Source organism: Myotis nattereri (assembly GCF_964212035.1).
Source record: "Myotis nattereri genome assembly, chromosome: 21".
NCBI lineage: Eukaryota > Metazoa > Chordata > Mammalia > Chiroptera > Vespertilionidae > Myotis > Myotis nattereri.
In genome coordinates, this window is record NC_138097.1 from 9,313,765 (window position 1) to 9,339,334 (window position 25,570).

The following is a 25,570-nucleotide window of genomic DNA, read 5'->3' on the forward strand; positions in this document are numbered from 1 at the left end:
GGGAGAAGCGACATGATCAGGCTGTAAGTGCACCTGTCAGGGAATCCATTTAAGAGGCGAAAAGGTCCTCCTGCAGTGCAGGCAAGCTTCTGACCTGTCAGTGCCCTGTCAGCCTCAGGATGCTGGGGGCTGCCTGAGGAGTGTTTGCTGGTGTGTGGAGTGTGTCTGGAATGACCGGGTGTGAAAGCACAGGACGCCCACCCTCTGCCTCCCTGCAGCTGGAAGTGCTGACCAACCTGGCCAACGAGACCAACATCCCTACGGTCCTGCGGGAATTCCAGGTACGGGCTGGGGCAGGTCCCATCCAGAGGGCCCCGGAGAGCAGCCCACAGCTCCTATGCACAGTGAGGGTCATCCTGTGGGCACACCTTCTCTTAAGCGTCCAGAGAAATGGTCATCTTAGGTCCTCTCCCAATGCCCTCTGCTGGCCTCGGGCCAGGGAATCACTGGGCAGCGGGTCTGGGGGTCACTTCCTCTCCCAGACTTTAGTCTCTGGCATGATGAGTCACTGAATGAGGCGTGGCCGTCCCGAAGGTCACCCGCAAGCCTGCAGGGTCCCTGAGGGGTCACCCTGTTGTGATGTCCCACAGACCTACATCCGCAGCATGGACAAGGACTTCGTGGCAGCCACGATCCAGGCCATTGGACGCTGTGCCACTAACATAGGCCGAGTCCGTGACACCTGTCTCAACGGCCTGGTGCAGCTGCTGTCCAACCGTGATGGTCAGTGCTTGTCTGAGTGTCCGACCCTATGACCAGTGGGTGTCTGCCTGCATGTCCGACGGCGAGTGGGTATCCATCTGTCTGTCCAGGCACAAGGTGATGACGTCTGTCTGCCTCAGTGGGTATGCAGGTGTCCCTGCGTCTCTTGGGGCCACTGGTGGAGTGCAGGGGGTGAGGAAGACAGCCAGGGTTTGGGGTGTGGCAGGGTCTGTCGCCTGCATGTGGCCATCGGGCTCTCCGGGGCCCACACTCTCTTCCGTCCGCAGAGCTGGTGGTCGCGGAGTCGGTGGTTGTCATTAAGAAGCTGCTGCAGATGCAGCCAGCACAGCACGGGGAGATCATCAAGCACCTGGCGAAGCTCACGGACAACATCCAGGTGTGGACGGCAGTGATGCCGCGTCCCCTCCCCTCCCCCACCCCTGGGTCCTTCCGCGATCCTAAGACACTATAATTAACTAAATCAACCTCCAAACCTCCCACACTAGCTCTACAAGGTCTTCAGGTGGAAGGATGGGAGGAGATGGGCCATGTGACCCTGACCTTGTTGCCCAAGATTCGCCTTCCCTTTGGGGACCCCTCACCGAGCGCCCCACTCGTGTTTTCTCCAACGCTGTCGCCAGGGGTGGCTGGTTGACAAGTCCTGTGTGTTCCTGGCAAGTTGGAACTTTGAAACAAGGTGCTCCTGGAGATTCAGGAAGAAGTGACATGGAGCGAAGCATTGAGGGCATAGTGGATCCAGGAAGTCGGTCTTTAAAACCTCGACTGACATTAGGGCTTGAAGAAGCCAGTGAGCCCGACTGCTGTGGTTCAGTGGATAGAGCATCGGCCTGTGGACTGAAGGGTCCCAGGTTCGATTCCTGGTCAGGGCACATGCCTGGCTTGTGGGCTTGATCCCCAGTAGGGAGCATGCAGTAGGCAGCTGATCCATGATTCTCATCACTGATGTTTCTCTCTCTCTCCCCCTTTCCCTTCCTCTCTGAAATCAATAACAATCTACTTTAAAAAGAAAAGAAACCAGTGAAACCCCAGGGAAGAAGGGCTTTGCTGCCCAGGAAACGCCCACCTTTTAAAAAATATATAATTTTATTGATTTCAGAGAAGGGAGAGGGAGATAGATGATGAGAGAGTCATGGATCGGCTGCCTCCTGCACATCCTACTCTGGGGATCGAGCCACAGCCCAGGCATGTGCCCTTGACCGGGAATTGAACGGCAGCCTCCCAATTCATAGGTCGATGCTCACCCACTGAGCCACATTGGTCAGGCTGCCCACCTTTTAATGCCTCTCGCACTGCCCCCACTCTCGTTTCCGGGGGAGCCCATCGTACAGCGGCCGGTGCAGATGGGAGGCCCGCCATTTCCCTGGCAGGCCACGTGCCTGCCCACGTGCCATGTTTACCGAGGTCCTAACGCCTCTCCCTCCGCCACAGGTGCCCATGGCCCGCGCCAGCATCCTGTGGCTCATCGGCGAGTACTGTGAGCACGTCCCCAAGATCGCCCCCGACGTCCTCAGGAAGATGGCCAAGTCCTTCACAGCCGAGGAGGACATTGTCAAGCTGCAGGTCATCAACCTGGCGGCCAAGCTCTACCTGACCAACTCGAAGCAGGTACAGATCGAGAGGTGCCCCTCCACAGTCGGTCCCCAGAACCCGCCAAGCAGTACTCTGTGTGCCCTCACCAGGTGGGCGTGAACTCCAAGGCCCCTTCCTTTATTTTCTTTTTTCTTTTTTGTTAATCCTCACCCGAGGATATTTTTTCCATTGATTTTTAGAGAGAGTGGAAGACAGAGGGAAAGACAGAGAGAAACATCCATGTGAGAGAAACACATTGATTGGTTGTCTCCTGCACACGCCTTGACCAGGGCCTGGGCCGGGGAGGAGCCTGCAACCGAGATCTATGCCTTGACCAGAATCGAACCCGGGACCCTTTGGTCCGCAGGCCGATGCTCTATCCACTGAGCAAACCTGGCTCAGGCCCAAGTGGCCAATGTTCCCAGTGTGCACGCTTCCTCCAGGGAGCCCAGGGTCTGGGAGGACTGAAGGCAGCCTCTCCGGCCTCCCATGGAGTCTTTGGGTGGTGGCACTGTGCTTCTTCGGGGCTCCTCAGATCCACGGTAGCCACACTGGGCCCCAGGAACTCAGGCTGGGGAGGCGGGGCCCTCAGGTCTGGGACTCATCAGGAGCTGGAAGGGACAGCAGTCACGTGTGGAAGCAGCGGGGCCCTGGGCCTGTGGGTGTCAGGATTGTGGGAGCAGAAGCCTGGAGAGGAAAAGGTAGAGGGAGCACCATGGGGAGCGTTCAGCCCCTGAACAGTATGTGTGCCTCCTTGTTCAGAGGGGAGCAAGGAGCAGTGGGAGGAAGGTGTGACGAGGTGAGGCCATGTGGGCGGGGAGCCACACTGGTCGGAACCGACAGGCTCAGGACTGAGCTGAGCGCTGAGCCCCCGGACGCTGATGTCGGCCTGTTTCCCAAGCCTGGTGTCCACATGCCTTTCCCCAGGTTGTCCCGCTGGCCACAAGCGTTTGCCTCGTGTGCCTGTGCTGACGGATTGATTTAAAGGACATTTCCCGAGTGCCTGCTGGGCCTGGCACAGAGCTCCGTCCTGGGGTGGTGCCGAGTGCTTAATGCTAGGAGGCACTCCATCAACAGTGGCTACCACGGTTGTTTGTAAAGACAGGTAGACTAGCCCTGGCCAGTTTTGCTCAGTGGATAGAGCATCGGCCTGCGGACTGAAGGGTCCCGGGTTGGATTCTGGTCAAGGGCACATGCCCGGGTTCCGGGCTCTATCCCCAGTGTGGGGCGTGCAGGAGGCAGCCGATCTATGATGCTCATCATTGATGTTTCTATCTCTCCCTCTCCTTTCCTCTCTGAAGTCAATGAAAATGTATTTTTAAAAAAGACGGGTAGACTAGGCAGGGACGGGGCAGAAATGGAGAGGTTTGGGTCTGGGATACGGCTGCCTCACTGCAGTGTGCATGCTGGGACCTCTGTGCCTTCAGCAGCCCACGGGGCCGGCTCTGTGGTTGGCTCTCAGTAGAGCCTTTCAGGGGAGGACTGTGGCCGTGGAGACCGCAAACCTGGGACCACAAGTCTGAGGACGAATGGAGTCCAAGGCCCAAAGGGCAGCTATCAAAGTTGGGGTCAGGCCCTAGCCAGTTTGACTCAGTGGGTAGAGCGTCTGCCTGTGGACTGAAGGGTCCTGGGTTTAATTCCAGTCAAGGGCACATACCTTGGTTGCAGGCTCCTCCGTGGCCCAGGCCCTGGTTGGGGCGCATACAGGAGGCAACCAATAGATGTATTTCTCTCACATCGATGTTTCTCTCTATCTTTCCCTGTCTCTTCCACTTTCTCCAAAAATCATGGAAAAATATCCCTGGGTGAGGATTTAAAAAAAAAAGTTGGGGTCAAGAGTCAGGGAGGTGAGGGAACATAAAGTCTGTGGGAAGGACTGGGGTGGAGGGAGGGCAGCCCCATGCAGTGGTGTCGGTCAGAGCCTGGTCTGGGACCTCCTGTGTCCCCCACTCCCTGACGGTGCTCACCCTCTCTTGTCCCCAAGACCAAGCTGCTGACCCAGTACGTGCTGAGCCTGGCCAAGTACGACCAGAACTATGACATCCGCGACCGCGCACGCTTCACCCGGCAGCTCATCGTGCCTTCGGAGCAGGGCGGGGCCCTCAGCCGCCACGCCAAGAAGCTCTTCCTGGCGCCCAAACCAGCCCCCGTCCTGGAGTCGTCCTTCAAAGGTGGGAGCTGAAGTGGGGACCCTCATCTGAGGGAAGGGGCAGATTTGAAAATCTCCTGGGAGAAGGGGAACTGTCCCTTTCTCCTCCCAGGACCATCCCCACTCGCAAGTCTCTGTGCTGCCCTCCTCTGGCCCTGACCTCCTCCTGCTCCCACGGGGCTCTCACCCCTCCAGGCCCTGACCCAGCCCGGCCAGCCTCTCATTCCTGGTCGCTGTGCTCATCCCTGCGGGGCCTCCTTGTGGAACCTGGCGGTGCTGAGCACCCAGTCCCCCCTGCCCCGGAAGAGAGGGGACACCACATTCCCACCACCCAGGGCCAGCAGCACCCGTGGGCCAGGGTCCCTTCTCCACCCCTCAGCCTGCTCTGGTCGGGCCAGAGCACCCTCCCTCCAGCATGTGGGCCTGAAGGTCAGGGTGGAAGAGCGATTAAGAGGCACATCCACCCTTTCATCTGCCCAGCGAGGCTCCCCCACCTCACCCCCCACAACCAGGATCAATACCAACCCCTAGGAAACAACTCACAGGCTGACCTCTCACCCTGTCCCCAGACCGGGACCACTTCCAGCTGGGCTCACTGTCCCACCTGCTCAATGCCAAGGCCACAGGCTACCAGGAGCTCCCAGACTGGCCAGAGGAAGCCCCGGACCCCTCCGTGCGCAACGTGGAGGTCAGCGGGGGGTGGAGGTTGAGTCTCCCAGGTGGAGGGACAGACGGTAGGGAGCCCTGGTGTCTCGCGTGCTGGCCACGCCCTCCTGACACCCTCCCCACACACAGGAAGAAGATCTCTCCCTTATTGAGACCCACGTGGGCCTGCTGGGCGAATACACTGAGGTCCCCACCCCCGTGTGCCGTGTGCCCTCTGCTCGGCCTGCAGTGCTTCCTCTCCCCGCTCCCCTGCGTGCTGGCCCCGTGCCTTCCCTCCCCTCTGTCTCTCCCTTGGTTTGCCCGTGCCCCCTCTGTGAGCAGCTACCCCTCACCAGTTCCTCCTGGGACAGGACCAGGGCCCGGAAGAGGTGGCGTGAAGGATAAGGAGACTCTGTGCTGTCATTCCCCCTCCCCAACCACAATTTACTAACTCTCTTACCCCCCCCCCCCTCCAGGTACCTGAATGGACCAAGAGCTCGAATCGGGAGAAGAGGAAGGAGAAGGAGAAACCCTTCTACTCGGACTCTGAGGGCGAGTCGGGCCCCACGGAGTCCGCAGACAGTGGTGAGGAGATTGAGAGCTGGGCTCCGTGCTGCTGCCCACATGCGTGCTGAGGCGTGTGCGCGCGCATGTGTGTGTGTGGCCTGGTTGTGTATCCAAGGGGGTGTGCACTTACATGCACCTGCCTATGTGTTTACTCACCTGAGGGATTGCAGGTTCCTGGTGTGTGTGTGCTTGTGCGGGTCTCTGTCCATGCGGGTCCAGCTGTGTCCCCATTGGTCTGGGTGGCACCTGGAACCAGGGGCAGGTCGGGGGAGGGTTGCAGCGTCAGAGCTGAGTCTGAAGCTGCGAGCCCAGGGCACCTGCTGGGGACCAGGAGGCCTGCACTTGGTGGGGTGGGGAGAAGGTGTGTGTGGGGGGGGTGATCTGAGATGGTTCCTCCGCAGACCCCGAGTCCGAGAGCGAGCCAGACAGCAAGAGCAGCAGCGAGAGCGGCTCTGGGGAGTCGAGCAGCGAGTCTGACAATGAAGATCAGGACGAGGATGAGGAGAAGGGGAGGAGCAGTGAAAGGTAAGAGAAGGGTGGGGCTTGGGGTCTCCCCTGGAAAAGAAGGGCTAACCACACAGCCCAGGCCAGCCTCCTAAGAGCCCCTGAACCTGGTGAGCTGGTGGGGCCTGCAGACCCCCGGCCAGCTCCCGCAGACCCCCGGCCAGCTCCGACACACCCTGGCCAGCTTCCGCAGACACCCGGCCAGCTCCCGCAGACCCTGGCCAGCTCCCGCAGACCCAGACCCCCGGCCAGCTCCCGCAGACCCTGGCCAGCTCCCGCAGACCCAGACCCCCGGCCAGCTCCCGCAGACCCCGGCCAGCTCCCACAGACCCCGGCCAGCTCCCGCAGATCCCCGGCCAGTTCCCGCAGACTCCCGGCCAGCTCCTGCTGAGGCTGTTCTCAGGAGCCACAGGAGGTCTCAGTCAGGGCTTCCCTGCTCTTCTGGGAGGCCAGGAGTGGGAGCCCAGGCTGGGCCTGAGTACCATCTGCCCCCGCTCCTGTCCTCCAGTGAACAGAGTGAGGAGGAAGGTGAGAAGAGCAAGAGGAAGAAGAGGAAGAAGGTGACGGAGGGACAAGGAGAAGGCTCGTCCTCGGATGAGGGCAGCGATTCCAGCAGCAGCTCCTCAGAGTCCGAGGTGTCATCGGAGAGCGAGGAGGAGCAGGGGGAACCCGTGTCCTGGAGGAAGAAGACGGTGAGAGTCGGGCCGAGAGGGGTGGGCTCTGGGACAGGGTCCTCCCACCTTCCAGACACTCAGTGTGTCCTGTACACGGGCACTCCCTCCCATGCCCACACCCCGTGTTCTCTTGCAGCCTCCCAGCAGCAAAAGCGCCCCTGCAGCCAAGGAGGTGTCCCTGCTGGATCTCGAGGACTGTGAGTTTGGGGGGAGAAGTCAGGGGGGAGGAGGCCCGGGGAGTGGGACTTAGGAAGGCCTGAGGGAGCTCTGGGTTAGGGTCCTCAGGGCTTGGGCGTGGGGAGAGCAGACAGCCTGGCCAGCGTGGCTCGGTGCTTGAGCATCCACCTATGAACCAGGAGGTCACGGTTTGATTCCTGGTCAAGGCACATGCCTGGGTTGTGGGCTTGATCCCAATGGGGGGCGTACAGGAGGCAGCCAACCAATGATTCTCTTTCATCATTGATGTTTCTATCTCTCTCTCTCCCTCTCCCTTCCTCACTGAAATCAATTAAACATGTATATATTTTAAAAAATAACACATCTTCAGGCCTGAGAGGGCACTGGGTGTGGGGCTGGGTGGTGAGTGGTTAGAGCCACCAGGCTGCCACATGCCCCGCTGTCCATGGTGCTGAACCGTCTGCTCCCTGAGCCCTGCTCAGTTCAGGCCAGTTCCATGTCACCTCTCCCCACCACAGTCTTCCTCGTCTGTCCACAGTCACCCCGCCCAGCGCCCAGCCTGTGTCTCCCCCCACGGTCATGTCCAGCAGTCTGGCCGCAGACCTGGAGGGCCTGACCCTCACAGACTCCCCGCTGGTGCCCTCGGTGAGTGGGATGGGACCTACAGTTCCGTGCTGCACCCTGGGGTGTGGATCTGTGTGTGGGGGGTGAAGGAAGGGAACTTGCTGGCTGTGACCCTCGGTGGGGACAGGGCTGGGCAGGCTGCTGCTCGCTCACTCCCATCCCCCTCTCCCTCCCGTCCAGCTGCTGAGCCCGGTGTCCGGCGTGGGGCGGCAGGAGCTGCTGCACCGCGTGGCGGGCGAGGGCCTGGCTGTGGACTACACCTTCAGCCGCCAGCCCTTCTCCGGGGACCCCCACATGGTGTCTCTGCTCATCCACTTCTCCAACAGCTCCGACACCCCCATCAAGGGCCTGCATGTGGGCACCCCCAAACTGCCTGCGGGCATCAGCATCCAGGAGTTCCCTGAAATCGGTGCGGCTCCTGGGCAGGCAGTCTCCCTACAGCTGCCGATGCCCTCTCCCTGCCGGGCCAGGGGCCAGGCCCTGGGGGCATAGAGAGAGCGTCTAGCATGATCCACACCCAGTGGGCAAGACAGGCTAGGAAGTGAGGGGGTCCTGATCAGGGCAGGGGGTGCTTGAGGCTCGGTTACTTCAAGACTGACTTCAGCCCTAGCTGGTTTGGCTCAGTGGATAGAGCATCGGCCTGTGGACCAAAGGGTCCCGGGTTCAATTCTGGTCAAGGGCACGTACCTTGGTTGCAGGCTCCTCCCCGGCCCGGGCCCTGGTCAGGGTGCATGCAGGAGGCAACCAATTGATGCGTTTTTCTGTTTTTCCCTTTTTTTTCTACTCTCCTTAAAAATCAATGGGAAAATATCCTCAGGTGAGGATTAACAAAACAAACAAAAAACTGACTTCCGTGGATGAGAGAGTGGGGGGGGGGGGGGGAGGAGTGTTTAGATTTCAGGAGAAAACCAGGAACGGTCTCCGGGGGCGGGAAGCTGGGAGTGGTCAGCTCTGGCAGAGGAGGGAGAATGGGTCTGGGACACAGACTCCCTCTCCCCCTCCCACCTCCCCCGCTGCAGAGTCCCTGGCACCCGGAGAGTCTGCTACTGCTGTCATGGGCATTAATTTCTGTGACTCCACCCAGGCGGCCAACTTCCAGCTGTGGTGAGTGTCTGCCTCGTGGTGGGGGGCGAGGGTGGGCCGGGGAGAGGTGGGTCACAGTGGAGAGGAGCTGGAGGTGGTGGCAGCCAGGGGTACGTCATGAGGTGGAGGGTCTGGAAGCCGGCCCACGCCCTCGGGTCTCACCTCCCTCTCCTGCTGCCCCCGAGCCCTGTCCCCAAAGTGGGAGGCGAGGGGAGAGATGGGCCTCACTGCCTCCTCCTCTATCTTCTCCCCCGACCCAGCACCCAAGTGCGGCAGTTCTACGTCTCCATTCAGCCGCCGGTTGGGGAGCTGATGGCCCCGGTGTTCATGAGTGAGAATGAGTTCAAGAAGGAACAGGGTGAGTGCGCCCTGGCCGGACAGGGGTGGCACTCAGCACCATCCTCTAGGCCAGTGACGGCGAACCTTTTGAGCCCGGCGTGTCAGCATTTTGAAAAACCCTAACTCTGGTGCCATGTCACATATAGAATATTTTTAATATTTGCAACCATAGTAAAACAAAGACTTAGATTTTTGATATTTATTTTATATATTTAAATGCCATTTAACAAAGAAAACTCAACCAAAAAAAAATGAGTTCGCATGTCACCTCTGACACGTGTGTCATAGGTTCTCCATCCCTGCTCTAGGCCCTAGAGAGTCTAGGGCCCTCAGCTCCAGCTCACAGCCCTGCGGGGGATCCTCAGCTCATCAGACAGGGGGCCTCGCGGGGTGTGGGGGGTGGGGGTGGGCTCTGCAGGGGCCCCGCAGGGGCCGGGACACTTCAGCTAGGCTGTGGAGAGAGTGGGCCCTCGGCCACTAGGCCAGCAAGCACTCCAGCTGGGGGAACATCGCGGGTGGGTGTCGGTGAAGGTTTCCAGAAAGGGAAGAGAGTGGTGAGAATGAAGCTGAAGGCATGTATAGTCTCGTTTCCCAAAGCCTCAAGCGTGGTGCTGACGGGTTCCAGCCCTAGAATTTCAGAGCTGCACGGGGCTGGTGGGTCCAGCTCCATCGCTAGAGAGAGGCGGGCCTTGGATTCCGTCTTCCTGGCGGCGGAGGCGTCAGGGAAGGTGTCTGAGTGAGGGCGGGCCAGGTTCAGACCTCTGCTTCCCACAGAGGAAGCTGGCAGCGTTCTGCCAGGACTGAGGCTGGGAGGAGCTGCAGCAGCTGGAGGAGGCAGGGCAGCCCCCGTGGGAGAAGCCCTGGGCTTCGTTGGGCCCTGGTTTAGGTTCCGAACCTGCACTCACTTGGTCTGTGACTTTGGGCCACATTCTGATCATTAATGAGGCTGTTGCAGCAGATCTGCCCAGAGACGGTGAGGACCAGGATTAGAGCCCTGACAAAGGGAGCGAGGGGCTGAGGCGGGTGGCCCCCAGGAAGAGGGAGGCATAGAAGCTGTTCTAGAACTTTGGGCTTGGATGACAAGGAGAATGGCAGTGCCCTTCACCTAGACCAGGGGTCAGCATGCTGCTGCTTTTTCTGCAATGCGCCATAAAGCCAGTATTTTAGGCTTTGTGGGCCCTGCGGGGAGCGGGATTTGGCCTGCAGGCTGTAATTTGCCAAACCCCTGATCTGGTAGAAAGAATGGGTTTGGGCGAGGGGTGAGGGAAGAGCAAGGTTAGCTCTGGATAAGCTGGTTTTGCAATGCGTTTGGGAAATTCAGGGGGCGGTGTTGAGTATGCAGCTGGAAATGTGGGTCTGTGCCCAGGAAGCAAGGAAGTGGGAACTGAAGCTGTGAATGTGCATGAGATCGCCCTGGGGAGATGCTTCAAAGACCTTCAGAGCCAGGAGATAGGAGTCTTGGGGAGAGCGGGTCATTGACAAAGGGGACGGGGCCGGTCAAAGGGACAGGGCCAGTCAACGGGGGCAGGGCCAGTCGCCGTGGGTTGAAGGAGACCCACTGAGGACAGGGAGTCCTCTATGGAGGACGTGGGCTCTGAATGGGAGACACAGCCTTGGCATGATGAGCAATCCGGCTTCTGGAGAGGACTTCTTAGGAGCAGGGAGCCTTGGACACGGAGAGGCTTAAGGTACAAGGGCAAGAAGAGATCACTGGTCGGGCATGGAGGGGATGGAGCATCTCAGAGGGAGGAGAGGCAGGACAGTGGACACGGAGCTCCCAGGGCTGCCTGAGTGTGTGAGTCAGCCCAGTTGAGTGAGGCGTTCCCGGGTGCTGTGAGCGCCTGGCCAGGTCTGGAGCTGCTGCCCCCGGTGAGGTTAGGGTCTGGGCTCTGGCCTGCCTGGTGAGGACCAGGCCTTGGCCAGGAGGGCAGGAGCCACCAGTGTTCTCTGTGAGGACTCAGCCGCAGGAGCCGGGAGGGATTTGAACTTGGTTGGGTGTGGGGTCTAGGGTGCAGGAAAGCTCTAAGTGGCCATGGAGTCTTCGGTCAGGAACATGGATGGAGGCCTGGGTGGGCTGGGGAGACCCCTCAGGCTTCCTGAGGACTGTGAGCTTGGTGAGGAAGCTCTGTGGGCAGACCCAGGTGAACCCATCACAGCCTCTGCCCTCATCGTGACCTCTGCCCCCAGGGAAGCTGACGGGCATGAACGAGATCACAGAGAAGCTCACGCTGCCGGACAGCTGTCGGAGTGACCACACTGTGGTGCAGAAAGTGACCGCCACGGCCAACCTGGGCCGTGTCCCTTGTGGGACGTCTGACGAGTACAGGTACTGGGCCCCTCTCTGAGGAGAAGATGGGCTGTTGGTTCTGGTTTGAAGGAGGGCCGCCTGCCACAGGGGCTGAGCCCCTCCCTCCGTCCCCCTCAGGTTTGCAGGGAAGACGCTGACCAGCGGGAGCCTGGTCCTGCTGACCCTGGACGCGCGGCCCCCCGGCCCCGCCCAGCTGACAGTCAACAGCGAGAAGATGGTGATCGGCACCATGCTGGTGAAGGATGTGGTGCAAGCTCTGACCCAGTGACCCCCAAGTGCTCCGACTTCTCTGCCACTGGTTTCTCCCTCGTGACACCTGGGCCGTTAGCACCCCTTTCTCTCTCTCTCTCTCTCTTCCCCCCCCCCGCTCCCTCCCTCCCTCTTTCAGATAAGACTCCTCACGTCAGACAGCACGCAGAGCGTCCCCCCCCCCCCCACACACACACACACTTTCTGTAGTTATTTATGGAGCAAATTCTCAATAAAGGTCTTCTCCCTAGAGGCCGGCTCACCGCTCCCTTCTTCCGGGTTCTAAGGGGTTGGGGGAGAGCGGCTAACGGTTCCGTTAGTGGTTCTCAACCTTCCTAATGCCGCGACCCTTTAGTACAGTTCCTCATGTTGTGGTGACCCCCAACCATAAAATTATTTTCGTTGCTACTTTATAGCTGTCATTTTGCTACTGTTATGAATCGTCATGTAAATATCTGATATGCAGGATGTATTTTCAGGGGTCGTGACCCACAGGTTGAGAACCGCTGCTTTAGACCCTCGTGAATGACCATTAGGGAGACTGGACTGGCTCAGAGGTGACTCTGGTTGGAGCCCGCGAGAGGACGGTCTCCGGGTCCCCAGGCGTCTCTGTGGAAGAGACAGCTGAGCAGGGACAAAAGGCCACGTGGTCCTTCCTCTGAGCCTCTGCAAAAGCGAGGCCTCTTCGATGGCCGGCCCCCTGGGGCCCCTCATGGGCCCCTGGGAAGGAGAATTCCCAATCAGGTGCGAGATTCAAAACAGGCCAATACATGTGGATACAGCGCCCAGAGCCCCATCCTGCGGGGAGGGGGTCAGCTAGCTATCGTGGGGCGGGAGAAACAGTAGGTGTGGGACAGAGCTGCTCACACGGTCTGACCCCCTAGGCATGGTATTAACCTGCAGACTCAGAGCAGGAGGTGGGGGTAGGGCCCGAGGTCCAGGATTTTCTCACAAGGTCCCAGCCACCAACGCTGTTGCCCCTCGGACACTGAGTAGGGAGGACACAGAGCCCTCCACCTGGGACAGCCTTCTGGGGGTGGCAGTGAGATCTGGGCCCTGCCCATACCTTTCCCGGTGAGGAAAGCGGCCGCGTGAGCAGTGTTTCCAAAAGGTATAAGAGGTGTTCCGTTAGCACGTTCTTTTATTTATCTATTTATTTGTTTAAATATATTTTTATTGATTTCAGAGAGGAAAGGAGAGGGGGAGAGAGAGATGGAAACATCAACAATGAGAAAGAATCATTGATCGGCTGCCTCTACACCCCCTATTGGGGATGGAGCCCGCAACCTGGGCATGTGCCCTTGACTGGAATCGAACACGGGACCCTTCAGTTCACAGGCCAACACTCTATCCACTGAGCCAAACCGGTGAGGGCTCTTTTATTTAAAACATTTTTTAATCCTCACCTGAGGATATTTTTCCATTGATTTGTAGAACGTGGTAGAGAGAGGGAAAGACAGAAATATCGATGTGAGAGAAACACATTGATTGGTTGCCTCTGCATGAGTCCCGACCAGATCAGGGACTGGGGAAGAGCCTGCAACCGAGGTACTGGAATCAAACCCAGAACCCTTCAGTCGCCGGTCAATGCTCTATCCACTGAGCCAAACCGGCTAGGACTAGCATATGTTCTTAAAAAAAAAAAAGTCTGGTCAAAAAAAGTCTGGTCAAATACATTTAAGAATCATGGCTTAAAGCAAGTTTGTTTCCCACAGGCCTTCTCAGAGCCTTGACTGTGCTAATGTGCATTTCCACACCCCGCCCACCCAAGAGAGGTTCGAGCTCAGTGTTACCAGCTGGGTCTGGACCGTGGAATGCTTTCATCCCAGGACATCTTGGTGGACTGGGTTATAAGAAACACGACCAGTGACGGCTGGGGGTGTGGGGCCTCCGCCTGACCCTCCATGACCAGGTCCCTAGTTCTTTGGCCACAGCCCTGGCGCTGAGGCACCTGGGCAGGTGTGTTCAGGGGAAAGACGGTGAAGCAGGTGTGAAGGCGGTGCCGGGTACACCCCTGCCTCTGGCTCCAGGACCTGCTGGGCTGTGTGACACTAGGGAGCAGCTGGAGCCATTGCCTCTGAGAGCCTGGGGGCCCAAGTCCCTGCAGGTGGAACTGATCCTCCGTTGGGGGCACCTGAATGGGGGACTGCCCTTCTCTCTCTTGAGTCAGCACTTCCTGTGCAGGAGAAAGAAAATGGGGGCGGTTTCTTAGCTAAGAAACATGATAGCCCAGGGAGGGCTTGGGGGAGGAGGTGGAAGTCATGGCCACACAGGGACTGGCACAGAGGCAGGAAGTGCCTCCAGCAAGGGTGGGGTAGAGCATTAACATGGGCCCAGGCGGTCTGAGCCTGACCATAGGCTTCAACAGGATGGTGAGAGGCTGGGAACAGGAGCCCCGTCCAGGACGGCTTCCTAGTGGTGCCCTGGCAAATGGGTAAGAGAAACGGCTCCAGTTTCTATAGCAACTGGTTAGCTGCAATGGTTGGGGAACAGATCCATTAGGGACACCTGGGAAGCTAAGAGGACCCCAGGAGTGGGTGAGCTGTGCCCACAGCTGAACCCCCATCCCGCCCCTGTGCTAGTCAGCACCTTGCACCGGGCACCTTGAGGGTCACCTCAAGGCACAGCCTGCCGATCGGAGAGGTGGAGGCTGGGCGTCACGGGACTTTCCTAGCCCGAGTGGACAAGGAGAGGAGAACAGGAACATTCTGACCCGCCAGGGGTCCTGGCCCCTGGACAGCCAGGGTCCTCACTGCCCATGTCTTCGCTGACTCCCCTGCCCCACTTGTGTCCTCCCGGTCACCCCGTTTCTACTGCAAAGGCCTGCCTCAGGTCCCTGCTTCCTCACCCAGCACTTACTGTGCTGGGGATTGTGGTGACAGAGCCTGGCCAGTTTGTCTTCCAGGGTCAAGAGGAGGGCGGCAAACAGCGCCTGGAAAGGTGAAGCCCAGGAGGAGGTATGGAGAATGGGGTTAAGGTGGGGCGCGCCCAAAGGAAGAGCGGCCGGGCGCACCTTCCTGCATCACCCACTTGATGGTGCTGGTCTGACCCCCTTGCCTCTCCCCGTCCCCATCCCGCTGACCTGTCTACCAAGAGGAAGCACTTAGGCCCCACTGTTCGGTCCTGACCACGGGGAACCCCGTCCTTACGGCCCTTCAGTGCAGACTATGCTCTGGCGTCCCTGAGTCTTCACAGCTGGGCCTGGGGCAGTGCTGAGCAGGGTGAGCAGGGCCGGGGGTGCCCACACCCGCTGAACCCTGTGAACGTCTCACTGGTCACTTCCTGTCCTCGTGCCAAGGACCCTCCAATTTTAGCTCCTTTCAAATCTTCCACCCCAGGATTCCGCCTGAATGGAATGGCCCTGATGATACATGTCAAGCTTAAAAATGAAATACCAGCCACCTGTGTACTGGTCGCCTGGCTGAAGCAGCAAAGCACCTATGCATTCAGTCAACCCCCCTGTATTCCCCACTGCACACGCTCTGCCCTCCCCGCCTGAAGGGAATCACTTTCTCAATTGTCTGTTTATCAACACCATGCATTTTTTGTACCTTTATTACATGGAGCTGTGTTCCCAGCCAATGAGAGAGTGTACTGCGTGTTTTATATATACAGTGGGGCCTTGACTTACGAGTTTAATTCGTTCCGAGACCGAGCTCGTTAACTCAAATTATTCTATCAACTCAATGCAAAAAATCAGCCGAGAGACAGCTGGTATCTCAAAAAACTTGTTAGTCGGGACACTCGTAAGTCAAGGCCCCACTGTATATATATATATATATATTTTTTCAAACCCTCACCCGAGGATATTTTTCCACTGATTTTCAGGGAGAGTGGAAGAGAGAGGGAGAGAAACATCGATGTGAGAGAAACACATTGATTGGTTGCCTCCTGCATGAGCCCTGACTAGGGCTTGGGCTGAGAGGAGCCTGCAACCAAGGTACGTGCCCTTGATCAGATTTGAACTCAGGACCCTTCAGTCTGCAGGCCGATGCTCTATCCACTGAGCCAAACCAGCTAGGGCGTGTACTGCATGTTTTAAAATTGTATCTAAATGGCATTGTGCACCTAGATCCTGCTTTCTTCACCCAGTATTATTTCTGAGCCATTACCTTGATACGATTAGCTTTATGTCATTTACATTTACTTATATATAGTGTTCCATTGTATGACGCGACCACAGTTTACTGACTCACTCTCCTGTTGGTGGGCATTTCAGGTTAGTTTATTGTATTTTTGCAGTTATAATAACATAGCCATCGGCATTTTTACTCTCGCCACTTTTAATATGTGTGAAAGCATCTATTAATGTGTTATCCCAGGGGTGGAGTTGCTGGGTCATGAAGTATACACATCTGCAACTTGACAACGTCACCAAATTGCTCACCAGAATAGCTGGGAGCTTAACATTAAGAATGTTCACAGCAGCTTTTAGTCATAATATCCCAACTGGAAACAAATTAAAGGCCAATCAACAGGAAACTGGAGAAAGAAATGATGGTATGTCCATGCGATGGAATACTAGTTAGCAATAAATAAGGACTTTACTGCTGTGTGTGAGAACATGGATGAATCTCACAGATACCACGTTGAATGAGAAAAGCCAAGTGCTTAAATGAAGTTCTAAACCAGGCAGAATGAATCTGAGGAGAGCAGCAAGAATAATAGTTACCTCAGGGAGAGGGTGTAAGGTGGGAAGAGACATGATGGGACCCCATTGGTGGTGGTGACTTGGGTAGGTAGGTAAAAAAATTAAGCTGTACACTTAAGACTTGTGCACTTCACTGAATGTGTGTTATCCCTCAATTTAAAAAAAAATGTAGAAAATGATCAACAAACAACAAGTGCTGGCGAGGATGTGGAGAAAAAGGACCCCTCATGCACTGCTGGTGGGAATGCAGACTGGTGCAGCCACTGTGGAAAACAGTATGGCGTTTCCTCAAAAACTTAAAAATGGATCTCCCATTTGACCCTGTGATCCCACTTCTAGGAATATATCCCAAAAAATTAGAAACACCAATCAGAAAGGATATATGCACCCTTACGTTCATAGCAGCACAATTTACAACAGCTAAGATTTGGAAACAGCCTAAGTGACCATCAGCAGACGAGTGGATTAAAAAACTGTAGTACATCTACTCAATGGAATACTATGCTGCTGTAAAAAGGAAGGAACTCTTGCCATTTGCAACAGCATGGATGGAGAGCATTATGCTAAGAGAAATAAGCCAGTCAGAGAAAGATAAGTATCATATGATCTCACTCATTTGTGAAATATAATGAACATAAACTGATGAACAAAAATAGATCCAGAGACATAGAAGCATCCAACAAACCATCTAACCTCAGAGGGAAGGCAAGGGAGGGAGTGGGGGTAAGAGATCAACCAAAGGGCTTGTATGCATGCATATAAGCATCACCCATGGACACAGACAGTAGAGGGTGAGGGCATGTGCTGGGGAGTGGGAGCAGGAGGGGAGAGGCCAATGGGGGGGAGGGGAGGAAAGGAGACATATGTAATACTTTAAACAGTAAAGAATTTTCTTAAAAATGTAGAAAATGAAAGCAAAACCCGAAGAGGCCAAAGCAGTCCACACCTTCACCGACAGTGACCGGTAGTGAGATTTTATTTTGTCTGAGATGGGTGAACTCAGTCCTACTGAGGTTTCACTGGCATTTCCTGGTGAGTGGCGAGGGTGGGCACCAATGAGATGCTTGTTGGCCATTTGTGTTTCCACTCCTGTCTGTTGCTTGTCCCCATCTTTTGCCCATTTTTCTACGGGGTTGTCTTTTTTCCTCATTGTAGTTCTTATATATTCTGGAGACTAGACCTTTGTAGATCACATATTGCAAATACCATTTTCCTGTCTATGGCTTGTGTTTTCAAGTTTTAAGTATCTTTTGACAAACCAAATTTGTAAATTCCAATGTGCTCAAGTGTATCGATTTTTGTCCCATATTTACAAAATCCCTCCACACTCTGAAGTTAAAAAAAAAAATCTCCTAATATTCTCTTCTAAAAAATGTCCAAGTAATGCTTTTCATATTAATATCTTCAATGCACTTTGAATTTACATTTGTGTAGGATGTAAGGTAGGGCTGATCCTCTTTCTTTCATCCCACTTAAAAAAAGGACACACACACACACACACACACACACACACACACACACACACACACACACAAAACAATGAACGTGTTTTCTTCTGCACACAGCTTGGCAGAAGTTGAGCAGACACTGCGAGCTCACCTTACCTTGTGGTCTTGAGTTCCGAAGTGAATGCCCCTTTTCTGATCTTTTTCAACCAGGAAAATTATTTCTCCCAGCAGCCTCTCTTCTTTCAGGTCTGCCTGCTGTGGAGGCACTGAACACCTGAGCATATAAAAGACTGCAGGGTCTCCCCTGTCCCCCTGGTGCGTGCATTTAACACTTACTCCAGCCAATTAGTTACACTTAAAACCTGCATTGTAACGCTGGGCTTGACTGCAGAGCCGGTGCCAGGCATGGCTGGGCTCAAAGGCTGTTTGTTGACTGGGAGAATGGATAATGCTGCCTGTTTGTTCCTGCTGCTTCTGCCAGTGACCAGCTGTGAGGACTTGACCAAGTTATTTAATATCTGCACCTCTGCCACTTTGCACAGCCTGCCTTTCTGGTCAGAGGTACTGTTGTTCCTGTAAACCCTGCAGGCCTGGCCAATATGGGTGGGGAGCAAGGACTCACACACTGATGAGGCCATGACTGTATGTGAACTCAGCCACCCCTTCCCTCACTGTCTAGTGAGCCCTGGGGTCAGGCAGTACAAAGTGTACACAGAAGGGTGCTGTGAGTTTTGTCTTATGTAGTTAAGACTTCAGTCTCTGAAGCCAGAAACCTCACTCTTCTACTTCTAGCTGGGAGTCTGGGCTAGTTACTTAACTTCTTTAAGCCTCAGTTTCCTCATCTGCAAAATGGGTTAACACAGAAAAAAACCCCACTTAGAATTGTGCCAAGCACCTAGTAGATGCTCATTAAAAACCAGATTATTATTCTATTATTACTTCCAAGAAGAAGTTTAGGAAGAGGGGTTTAAACAGCAGAAATTTCTGTTCCAAGTCATCTGAAAGGTGCCTGCCTTCTCTTAAGGCTGGGAGTTTTAAAATATGAAAGATACCTGTTCCCTTGGGCACTGTTCCTTGTTGCAGATTCTTATCTTCAGCTCTGGGTCGGGGAGGAGGAAGGGATGGCAAGGATCACAGGTTGGCAGCCAGTGAGCTGCATGGGGTCCCTGGACGTGCTGGGCTTGCCTCTTCACCTGTAAGTAGTGAGAGAATTTAAAATTTTAGGGAGATTTCACATTTAAAAAAAATGTTTTTATTGATTTCAGAGAGAAAGGGAGAGGGAGAAAGAGAAAGACACAGCAATGATGAGAGAGAATCACCCATCGGCTGCCCCCTGCACACCCCACACTGGGGATCGAGCTCAACCACTGAGACACCCGAGCCGGGCAGGAAGATTTCACCTTTAAGAAAAAAAAACACACAAAAACAATTCCCAGCTTGTCTTAAAAGATCTGGCTGGGATGGGACCTCATTCCTACGCAGCACCCATCAGCTCCCTGCTCTTTCAGATGCTCTTGCCCACCCTCGCTTGGCTCCTTTGCTCTAAAGTATCTGGGTGTGGCACCCCCTGTGAGGACAAGCAAGACACACCACGGGGAGCAGCTGCGCTGTGTGTGGGCCAGGCTGGGACTTGGGGGTGGGCTGCTCCTACAGAAGGAGGGGACCCCGGTGCGGCTGAACCAGAGGTGGGTCCGTGGGCAGCTGGAAGGGGCCACCTGGAGGCAGGGCAGGTGGCTAAGCAGCTCTGAAGGGAAGACAGGGTGGAGCAGCCCATGGCTAGGGGGGTGCCAGGGCCCCCTCTCGCCCTGCCCCTGCAGCCATCGCCCTCTCTGCCCATGACCTCAGCAACCCAAGCAAGTCTGCACGGGGCCCGTCCCGGGGACTTCTTCCTCTCACCACCCGCTCCCGCCAATCCTCCGGGAACACCGGGCCGACCACTGCCTTCCTCTCCTTGCTCTGCCTCTGCCGCAGAACCGGGACCGGCCCCCTCCCCGCGGCCATTAGGTCCGGGCGAGCCCCACCAGCCTGGAGCCTGGAGCCTGGAGCACAGTAAGAGCTTTGAAAATATACGATGACGACGAGGCAACCCATGCAAAACGCTCAGAAACGCTCAGCAAACGCGGCCCCTTTCCTCCTCATTCCCGGCCCTTGTTTCTCCCCTTTTGCTGTCCAACCTCTACTCAGGCTCCCCCGTCATCGCCAAAGAACTCGATACAGACAACCCCCTGCTTGCAGTTCCCTGCTGCGGGCAACACGCAGGCCCTTCCTTCCCGCACGGAGCCCGGGCTTCTCCCCCCCCCCCCCCGCACGCCTGCTCCTCCGCGGGGGTCGGGGCGAGCACCCGGTCAGCCCGCTTCCCCGCCTCTGCCCGGGGTCCCCGCCGGGAACGCCACCCCCTCGCCCCCAGCCCGGACCCCCTTCCCGACCACAGCCCGGCCCCCCGGCGGCCTCTCTCAGCCCGCGGACCCCGCCCCGTACCTCCTCCGTCACCCTCCGGGCCGCAGTCGGGCAGGGGGTCGGAAGCGGTTCCGCCCCGGGCAGCGCGGTCCCCCCCCCGGAGTCCTTAGAAGTTTCCGGAATCCCCGGGCCGCCGCGCGGATCCGCCGGCCGAGCGAGCGGGGCGCGCCCGCGGGAACCGAGGCGCAGGCTCCGGCGGGGATGCGCCGGGTTGGCCTCGCCCCCCAGGGGTGCGGGAAGGAGCACGGCGTGGCCACCGGGAATCCCAGGCTTTCCTGCCAGGAAGCCTCGCCGCCGCCGCGTCGCGGGGCTTGTCCCTCGCGCCCCGTGTAGGAGGGTCCACAGGCCCCGAGAGAGGCGCGACCGGACCAGGGTCGCTCGGTGAGCGGCGCCCGCAGGGCTGCGCCTTTGGCCGCCGAGGGGGTTGTGTGTGTGTGCGTGTGTGTGTGGCCGTGGCCGCCCCCGCTCGGCGCCGAGCCGGTGGGCGGCGGGCCCCGGAGGGGGCGGGGCGGAGGGTCCGGGCACAGGTGTTCCGCATCCCGCGGGGGCGGGGGCGGGGGTGGGGTGCGGCGGCTCCGCGGGGCTTTATAAGCGGCCCGGGGCGGGGCGCTGTTCGCGGCTTGCTGCAATAGTCGAGCGCACGTGCCTGCGCGTCCCTCGCCGCCCCGGCCCGCCGCGCCGGCCCGCAGCCCGTCCGCCGGTCCGTCCAGCCGGCAGGACCGCACCGGCCCCATGGCGTTCCCGCTGGTAAGAGCCGCCGCCGTCCGTCCTCCGGGGCGGGGCCGCGGTCCCGGCAGCCGCAGCTAACGGTCCGTGCGCAGCCTCGCCCGGCCCGCGGGGGGTTCCCTCCCCGGTCCCGGTGCGCCGGGTCCCCCGCGGGGTGCGGGTCACGTGCCCGCGGGGCGTGGGGCCTCTGCGTTGGGGGGTGAGTGGCGGCGGAGGGGGGGGGCAGGGCGTCGCCTCGTGACTCAGGGCCTTTGGCTTTAAAGGCGCCGCGGCCCTCTGGGGGCGGCCGGCGGGGCCTGGGCGCTGCGCTGCAGACGCCCGGTGGCCTCGAGTGTCCGTCCAGACGGGAGCCGAGGAGCTCCCCCTCCCCGGACGCTGCTTCCTCCCGTAGCCGTCGCATGTGAGCCCCGAAGCCACCAGCGCCTCCCAGCGACCCCCGCTAGTCCCTTTCGTGCCCAGCAGGCGGCGGGGCGAGCGGCCTGGGTGGGGCGGGGCCGCTGGCGACCGGCACCCCCCGCGAACGCCACGACGGCAGCGGCGCGGCTCCTTTAAGGCGGAGGGATCGGCCCCTCGTGCGGCGCGTGCTTCCCGAGCCCGGGAGGTCACGTGGCTTCACACGTTCGACTGGCCCCGGCGCCACGCTCGCCAGGTGGGTCTCGCGAGTGGGAGCCCAGCACGTGCGGCTCGGCTTCGCGCTGTGGAACCTGCGGCTCGAGGTGGGTCCCGGGGCCGTGGGGACACGCGGGCTGAGGAGGCGGCGCGGGCCTGGCGCCGGCCGGCCGGCGGAGAGGCGCGCACGTGGCCGCGGCTCCATCCTCCTCCTCAGCCCAGGGCCCAGCCAGTGGCCCAGCTCCCGGGCGGGTCACGGAGGACCGGCTGCGGCCGTGGGTTTGGCGGAGCCGTGGTAGGAGGCATAGGGGTTGCCAGCCTGGCCCGCAGGCTGGTGCGGGAGGCTGCACCCACCGTGACTCTCGGGGGGGGGGGGGGGCCTGGGGCCTCAGCCCGAGGGAAGTCCCGAAGGTTGGGTCACCCCGGTTGGCGTCCCTCCCTGGCCTTTCCTGCGCGTGGGTGTTCTCCACGGTCAGGCTGCCCTGACTTTCTTGCCGGTTCCCGGAGGGCTCAGGCCAGGCCGTGGCCCAGCGCTGCCCGAGGGGCCGGGAAAGGCCCTCCTGCACGGATGCACCTTGCAGGCCTTGCCCCTTCGCACGGTGCCCTGTGGGGGGGACCCTGGGACCAGCAGCCCCGCATACCCCCCCCCAAACACACACACACACCGCACCCCGCAGTCTGGGCTCCTGGTGGTGCCTCATTTCTCTGGCAACTGCCTCCTTGGTCTCCCTGGCTACCGAGCCAAACAGGCAGAACAAACCCGTGGAAGCGTCGGCGTGGTGGTGGTTCCTGGTCGGCTTGTTTTTATCGGGGGCGGAAGGGAGTTCTGTTCCTGGAGCTCAGGGGAGCTCTGCGCGGTGGGGAGGCCCGCGGGCCCTGGCGGGGAAGGGGGGGGGGAGGACCGGTGCAGGCTCCCTGGTCTCCCCTGCCTCGCGGGGCTTTCCAGAGCCCCTGGGGGGGGGGGGGTTGCTCTGGGCCCGGTGATTTCACTGGGACTCGGGCGGCCTGGCTGTGCACAGAACTAGGACCCAGACGTGGACAGCCCCGTGTGTAGGTCCACCCTCGACCCCCCGCCCTGGCGTGGTCCTGGGCCCATCGCCCTGGGCCGGGCTCCCCGGCTGGAAGGGCGGCTGGAGGAAGGGCAGCGAGGCGGTAAGACTCTAGGCTCAACACCGAGCTTGCAGCCAGCTAACGCTCTCCAGCTGTTTATTTTGCTTTGCATCCTGAGAACGGCCTGCAAACCCAGTTCCTTTTCAGGGGCCGAGGTCACCTACAGGACCTGAGGGAGAGGGTGGAAGGATGAGTGGCCCCGCAGACAGGAGCAGCCAGGAGCGGGTGTTGGGGTGTTGCCCTGCAGAAGTGTGGCCCAGAGTTGATGGAAAGTTGGCTTTTTTCCTAGTTAAGCTCTCAATCTCTCTCTCTCTCTCTTTTTTTTAATATATTTTATTGATTTTCTACAGAGAGGAAGGGAGAGAGACAGAGAGTTAGAAACATCGATGAGAGAGAAACATCGATCAGCTGCCTCCTGCACATCTCCTACTGGGGATGTGCCCGCAACCCAGGTACATGCCCTTGACCGGAATCGAACCTGGGACCTCTCAGTCCGCAGGCCGATGCTCTATCCACTGAGCCAAACCGGTTTCGGCCTCTCTCTCTTTTTAAATGAGGCGATTAAAAAAAAAAAAAAAAGTGTAGCCCTGGCCAGTTTGGCTCAGTGGATAGAGCATCAGCCTGTGGACTGAAGGGTCCCAGGTTCGATTCTGGCCAAGGGCACATGCCTGGGTTGCAGGCTCCATCCCCAGTAGGGCGTGCAGGAGGCAGCCAATCAGTGATTCTCTTATCATTGATGTTTCTGTCTCTCCCTTTTCCTTCCTCTCTGAAATCAATAAAGATATATATATATATGTATTTTTTTATTAAGTGTAAGTACTGTATGGACCGAAGGTAACATGCCTCTCAAGACTGGATTCCACCTGAGGGCCAGTCTGGGTTGTGTCTTAAAGCACCCCTTTTAGACGCCCCCCCTCCCCCCCCCCCCATTGTGCAGAAGAAGAAACGGGCTCAGAAATCCTACCACAGCGACTAAGTGGTAAACCAGGGGGTAAACCTAGGTCTTCCTGGTGCCACCGCTCAGCCTAGGACACTGTATTCTGGCAGTCGGAGGGGTCGGGGCAGTGGGCAGTGGTCTGTGGGCGGGTCCCAGGGACCCCGCTGCATTGGCGGGGGGTGGGGGGGGGTGGCGGGCGGCACTTTGGGTCTTCTGAGCATGAGGGTGGCAGTGTTGACCGCAGGAGGAATGTGCTGTGTCCATCATTCCACCGTGTGGATGAGAGCAGTGAGCTGGTCCCGGGAGGGCCAGAGGGCTGGACTCCTCCCACCATGGGGGTGACCCTTGCAGGCCTCTGCACCAAAGACTCGCCTTTTTCAGAACAGTTTCAGCAACTTTTTTCTCCCGAGACAAGGCAAATTTGAAATTATATCATTGTTTTAAGACCCATGAGAGTAGAATGGGGCTTATTAAATCTCGCCTCTTCTGCCTTAGCTAAAATTCCCCTAATCCTGTTTCTTGGATTTCCAGGAAGCATTAATAGGGGTTTTAGCAGCATCCCAGTAAAATCTTCTGGGGTGAGCCCCCAGGGCATCAAATAGCCTTGCGCCAGAAATGAGGATCTGGACTGTCATTCCGGGCAAAACTTAGTGTCCCAAGCAGTGTACACAGCCCCACTAGCACATGTACAGGGATGCGTACCTTTATTTCTGCATCTTCTTCCCAAGGGAGTTAAAGCATACAGCAGTAAAGAGCATACTCAGAGCCTTTGCCAAAGCGAGTTCTCCGTGAGAATGCAGACTCACATACGAATGAGAGAGCTTTTTTACCTGCGGTCAGGGAAGCTTTGGGAAAGGTGGAACTTTAAAATGTTACCTGTCCCCAGCTGCTTCTCGAGCAGCCTTTGCAGGCCAAGCCCCCCAGCTGTGAGTTCATGTTTGGGAATTCGAGGGTGGAGGGAAGGGTGGCTGGTTTCAGGGGCTCGCTCTCTGCTGGTATTTTAATGCTTTTATGTGCTAGGCAGTATCTCTGCAGACTTTCTCACTCTGCCTACAGGTCCCTCAGCTAAATGACTGGTTTCTAAAATTATGCGTTTGTTTAAAAGGCAAGTTAATTAGTGAATTTGTAGTTCTGGATGGAAGTTTGGGACAGGAATGTGTACCAGACCTGTAGGTGAATGTTTAGGCTGTTGTCTTCAGTAGCTAGTGGTGGAGGCAGTAGAAGAATCATGGAATCAAATCGCAAATTATTTTCTCTTCGATGGAAGAGCCGTACTAATCCCATCCATCCTGTTCTGCAAATCGTTTCCTAGCCAGAATCTAAGCTGTACTGACTCTGGGGAGAACTTGCCAGGAAGCCCCTAAGGGTTGGGGGGAGAGTGTGTTAGGGAGTGAGGGGTGGGAGAGGGGTTGGACCTTGAGGTTGGAATGGAGGAGAGGAGGTTGCATAAAGAATTTTCGCTTCTTTCTGAGTTAAAACCAGGACGCGCTGATGAACCCTTTCAGGTTTTATTAAGCCTTTTGCTTGCCCCTCCCTTTGCCCCCCACATTGTAGCTTTGGAAATGCCCTTCGTTTCCTTTTCTGCCATTGTTGAGTCTGTTGATAGTTAGACCTGGTGGTGAGAACTTGTCATCTTCTGTAAGCATGGATTCTAAATGCTGAAAGTTTTCATGTTCCATAGGACCCCCCAATAAGGCATTTCTCAGTTATAATAAACTGCCTGAAAATGCTGAACTAAAAGGTACATGATATCTGTGGTTAGTTCATAGGAAAATTATCTGATTTCCCATAAAAAGTCAGTCTCCAAATTTCACTGTTAAATTCACATTGTAGGCATAATGCTCAATGAGTTTTGCTTCTCGGATTTTAAAAGGCTCCTATTAGGGATTATCTTGCTTCCTTGACATATAATGTGTTTAAAATAACAGCCCAGAGGGGGGCATTCCTGACAAATGGTCTTTGCTCTCAGTTGTACAGAACACTTAGGCATGCACGGTAACCTCTGATTTCTGCTTTGTTTT

General features: G+C 57.3%; 2 protein-coding genes across 2 annotated transcripts in view; both read left to right on the forward strand.

Moving 5' to 3' along the window:
* The window catches only part of AP3B2 (adaptor related protein complex 3 subunit beta 2), a 31,114-nt gene extending 19,253 nt beyond the window's left edge, over window positions 1-11,861 (forward strand). The window contains exons 11-26 of the mRNA XM_081114721.1: window positions 219-281; window positions 591-723; window positions 990-1,099; window positions 2,152-2,328; window positions 4,277-4,463; window positions 5,011-5,129; window positions 5,563-5,671; window positions 6,055-6,178; window positions 6,666-6,849; window positions 6,968-7,028; window positions 7,547-7,653; window positions 7,813-8,041; window positions 8,652-8,736; window positions 8,976-9,073; window positions 11,242-11,380; window positions 11,480-11,861. Coding sequence (XP_080970847.1) covers window positions 219-281; window positions 591-723; window positions 990-1,099; window positions 2,152-2,328; window positions 4,277-4,463; window positions 5,011-5,129; window positions 5,563-5,671; window positions 6,055-6,178; window positions 6,666-6,849; window positions 6,968-7,028; window positions 7,547-7,653; window positions 7,813-8,041; window positions 8,652-8,736; window positions 8,976-9,073; window positions 11,242-11,380; window positions 11,480-11,630 — 2,076 coding nt within the window. The 3' untranslated portion in view covers window positions 11,631-11,861. The remainder of the gene's footprint in view (window positions 1-218; window positions 282-590; window positions 724-989; window positions 1,100-2,151; window positions 2,329-4,276; window positions 4,464-5,010; window positions 5,130-5,562; window positions 5,672-6,054; window positions 6,179-6,665; window positions 6,850-6,967; window positions 7,029-7,546; window positions 7,654-7,812; window positions 8,042-8,651; window positions 8,737-8,975; window positions 9,074-11,241; window positions 11,381-11,479) is intronic.
* Window positions 11,862-20,788: 8,927 nt separating this feature from the next.
* The window catches only part of CPEB1 (cytoplasmic polyadenylation element binding protein 1), a 55,323-nt gene continuing 50,541 nt past the window's right edge, over window positions 20,789-25,570 (forward strand). Inside the window, exon 1 of the mRNA XM_081114722.1 lies at window positions 20,789-20,914. Coding sequence (XP_080970848.1) covers window positions 20,900-20,914 — 15 coding nt within the window. The 5' untranslated portion in view covers window positions 20,789-20,899. The remainder of the gene's footprint in view (window positions 20,915-25,570) is intronic.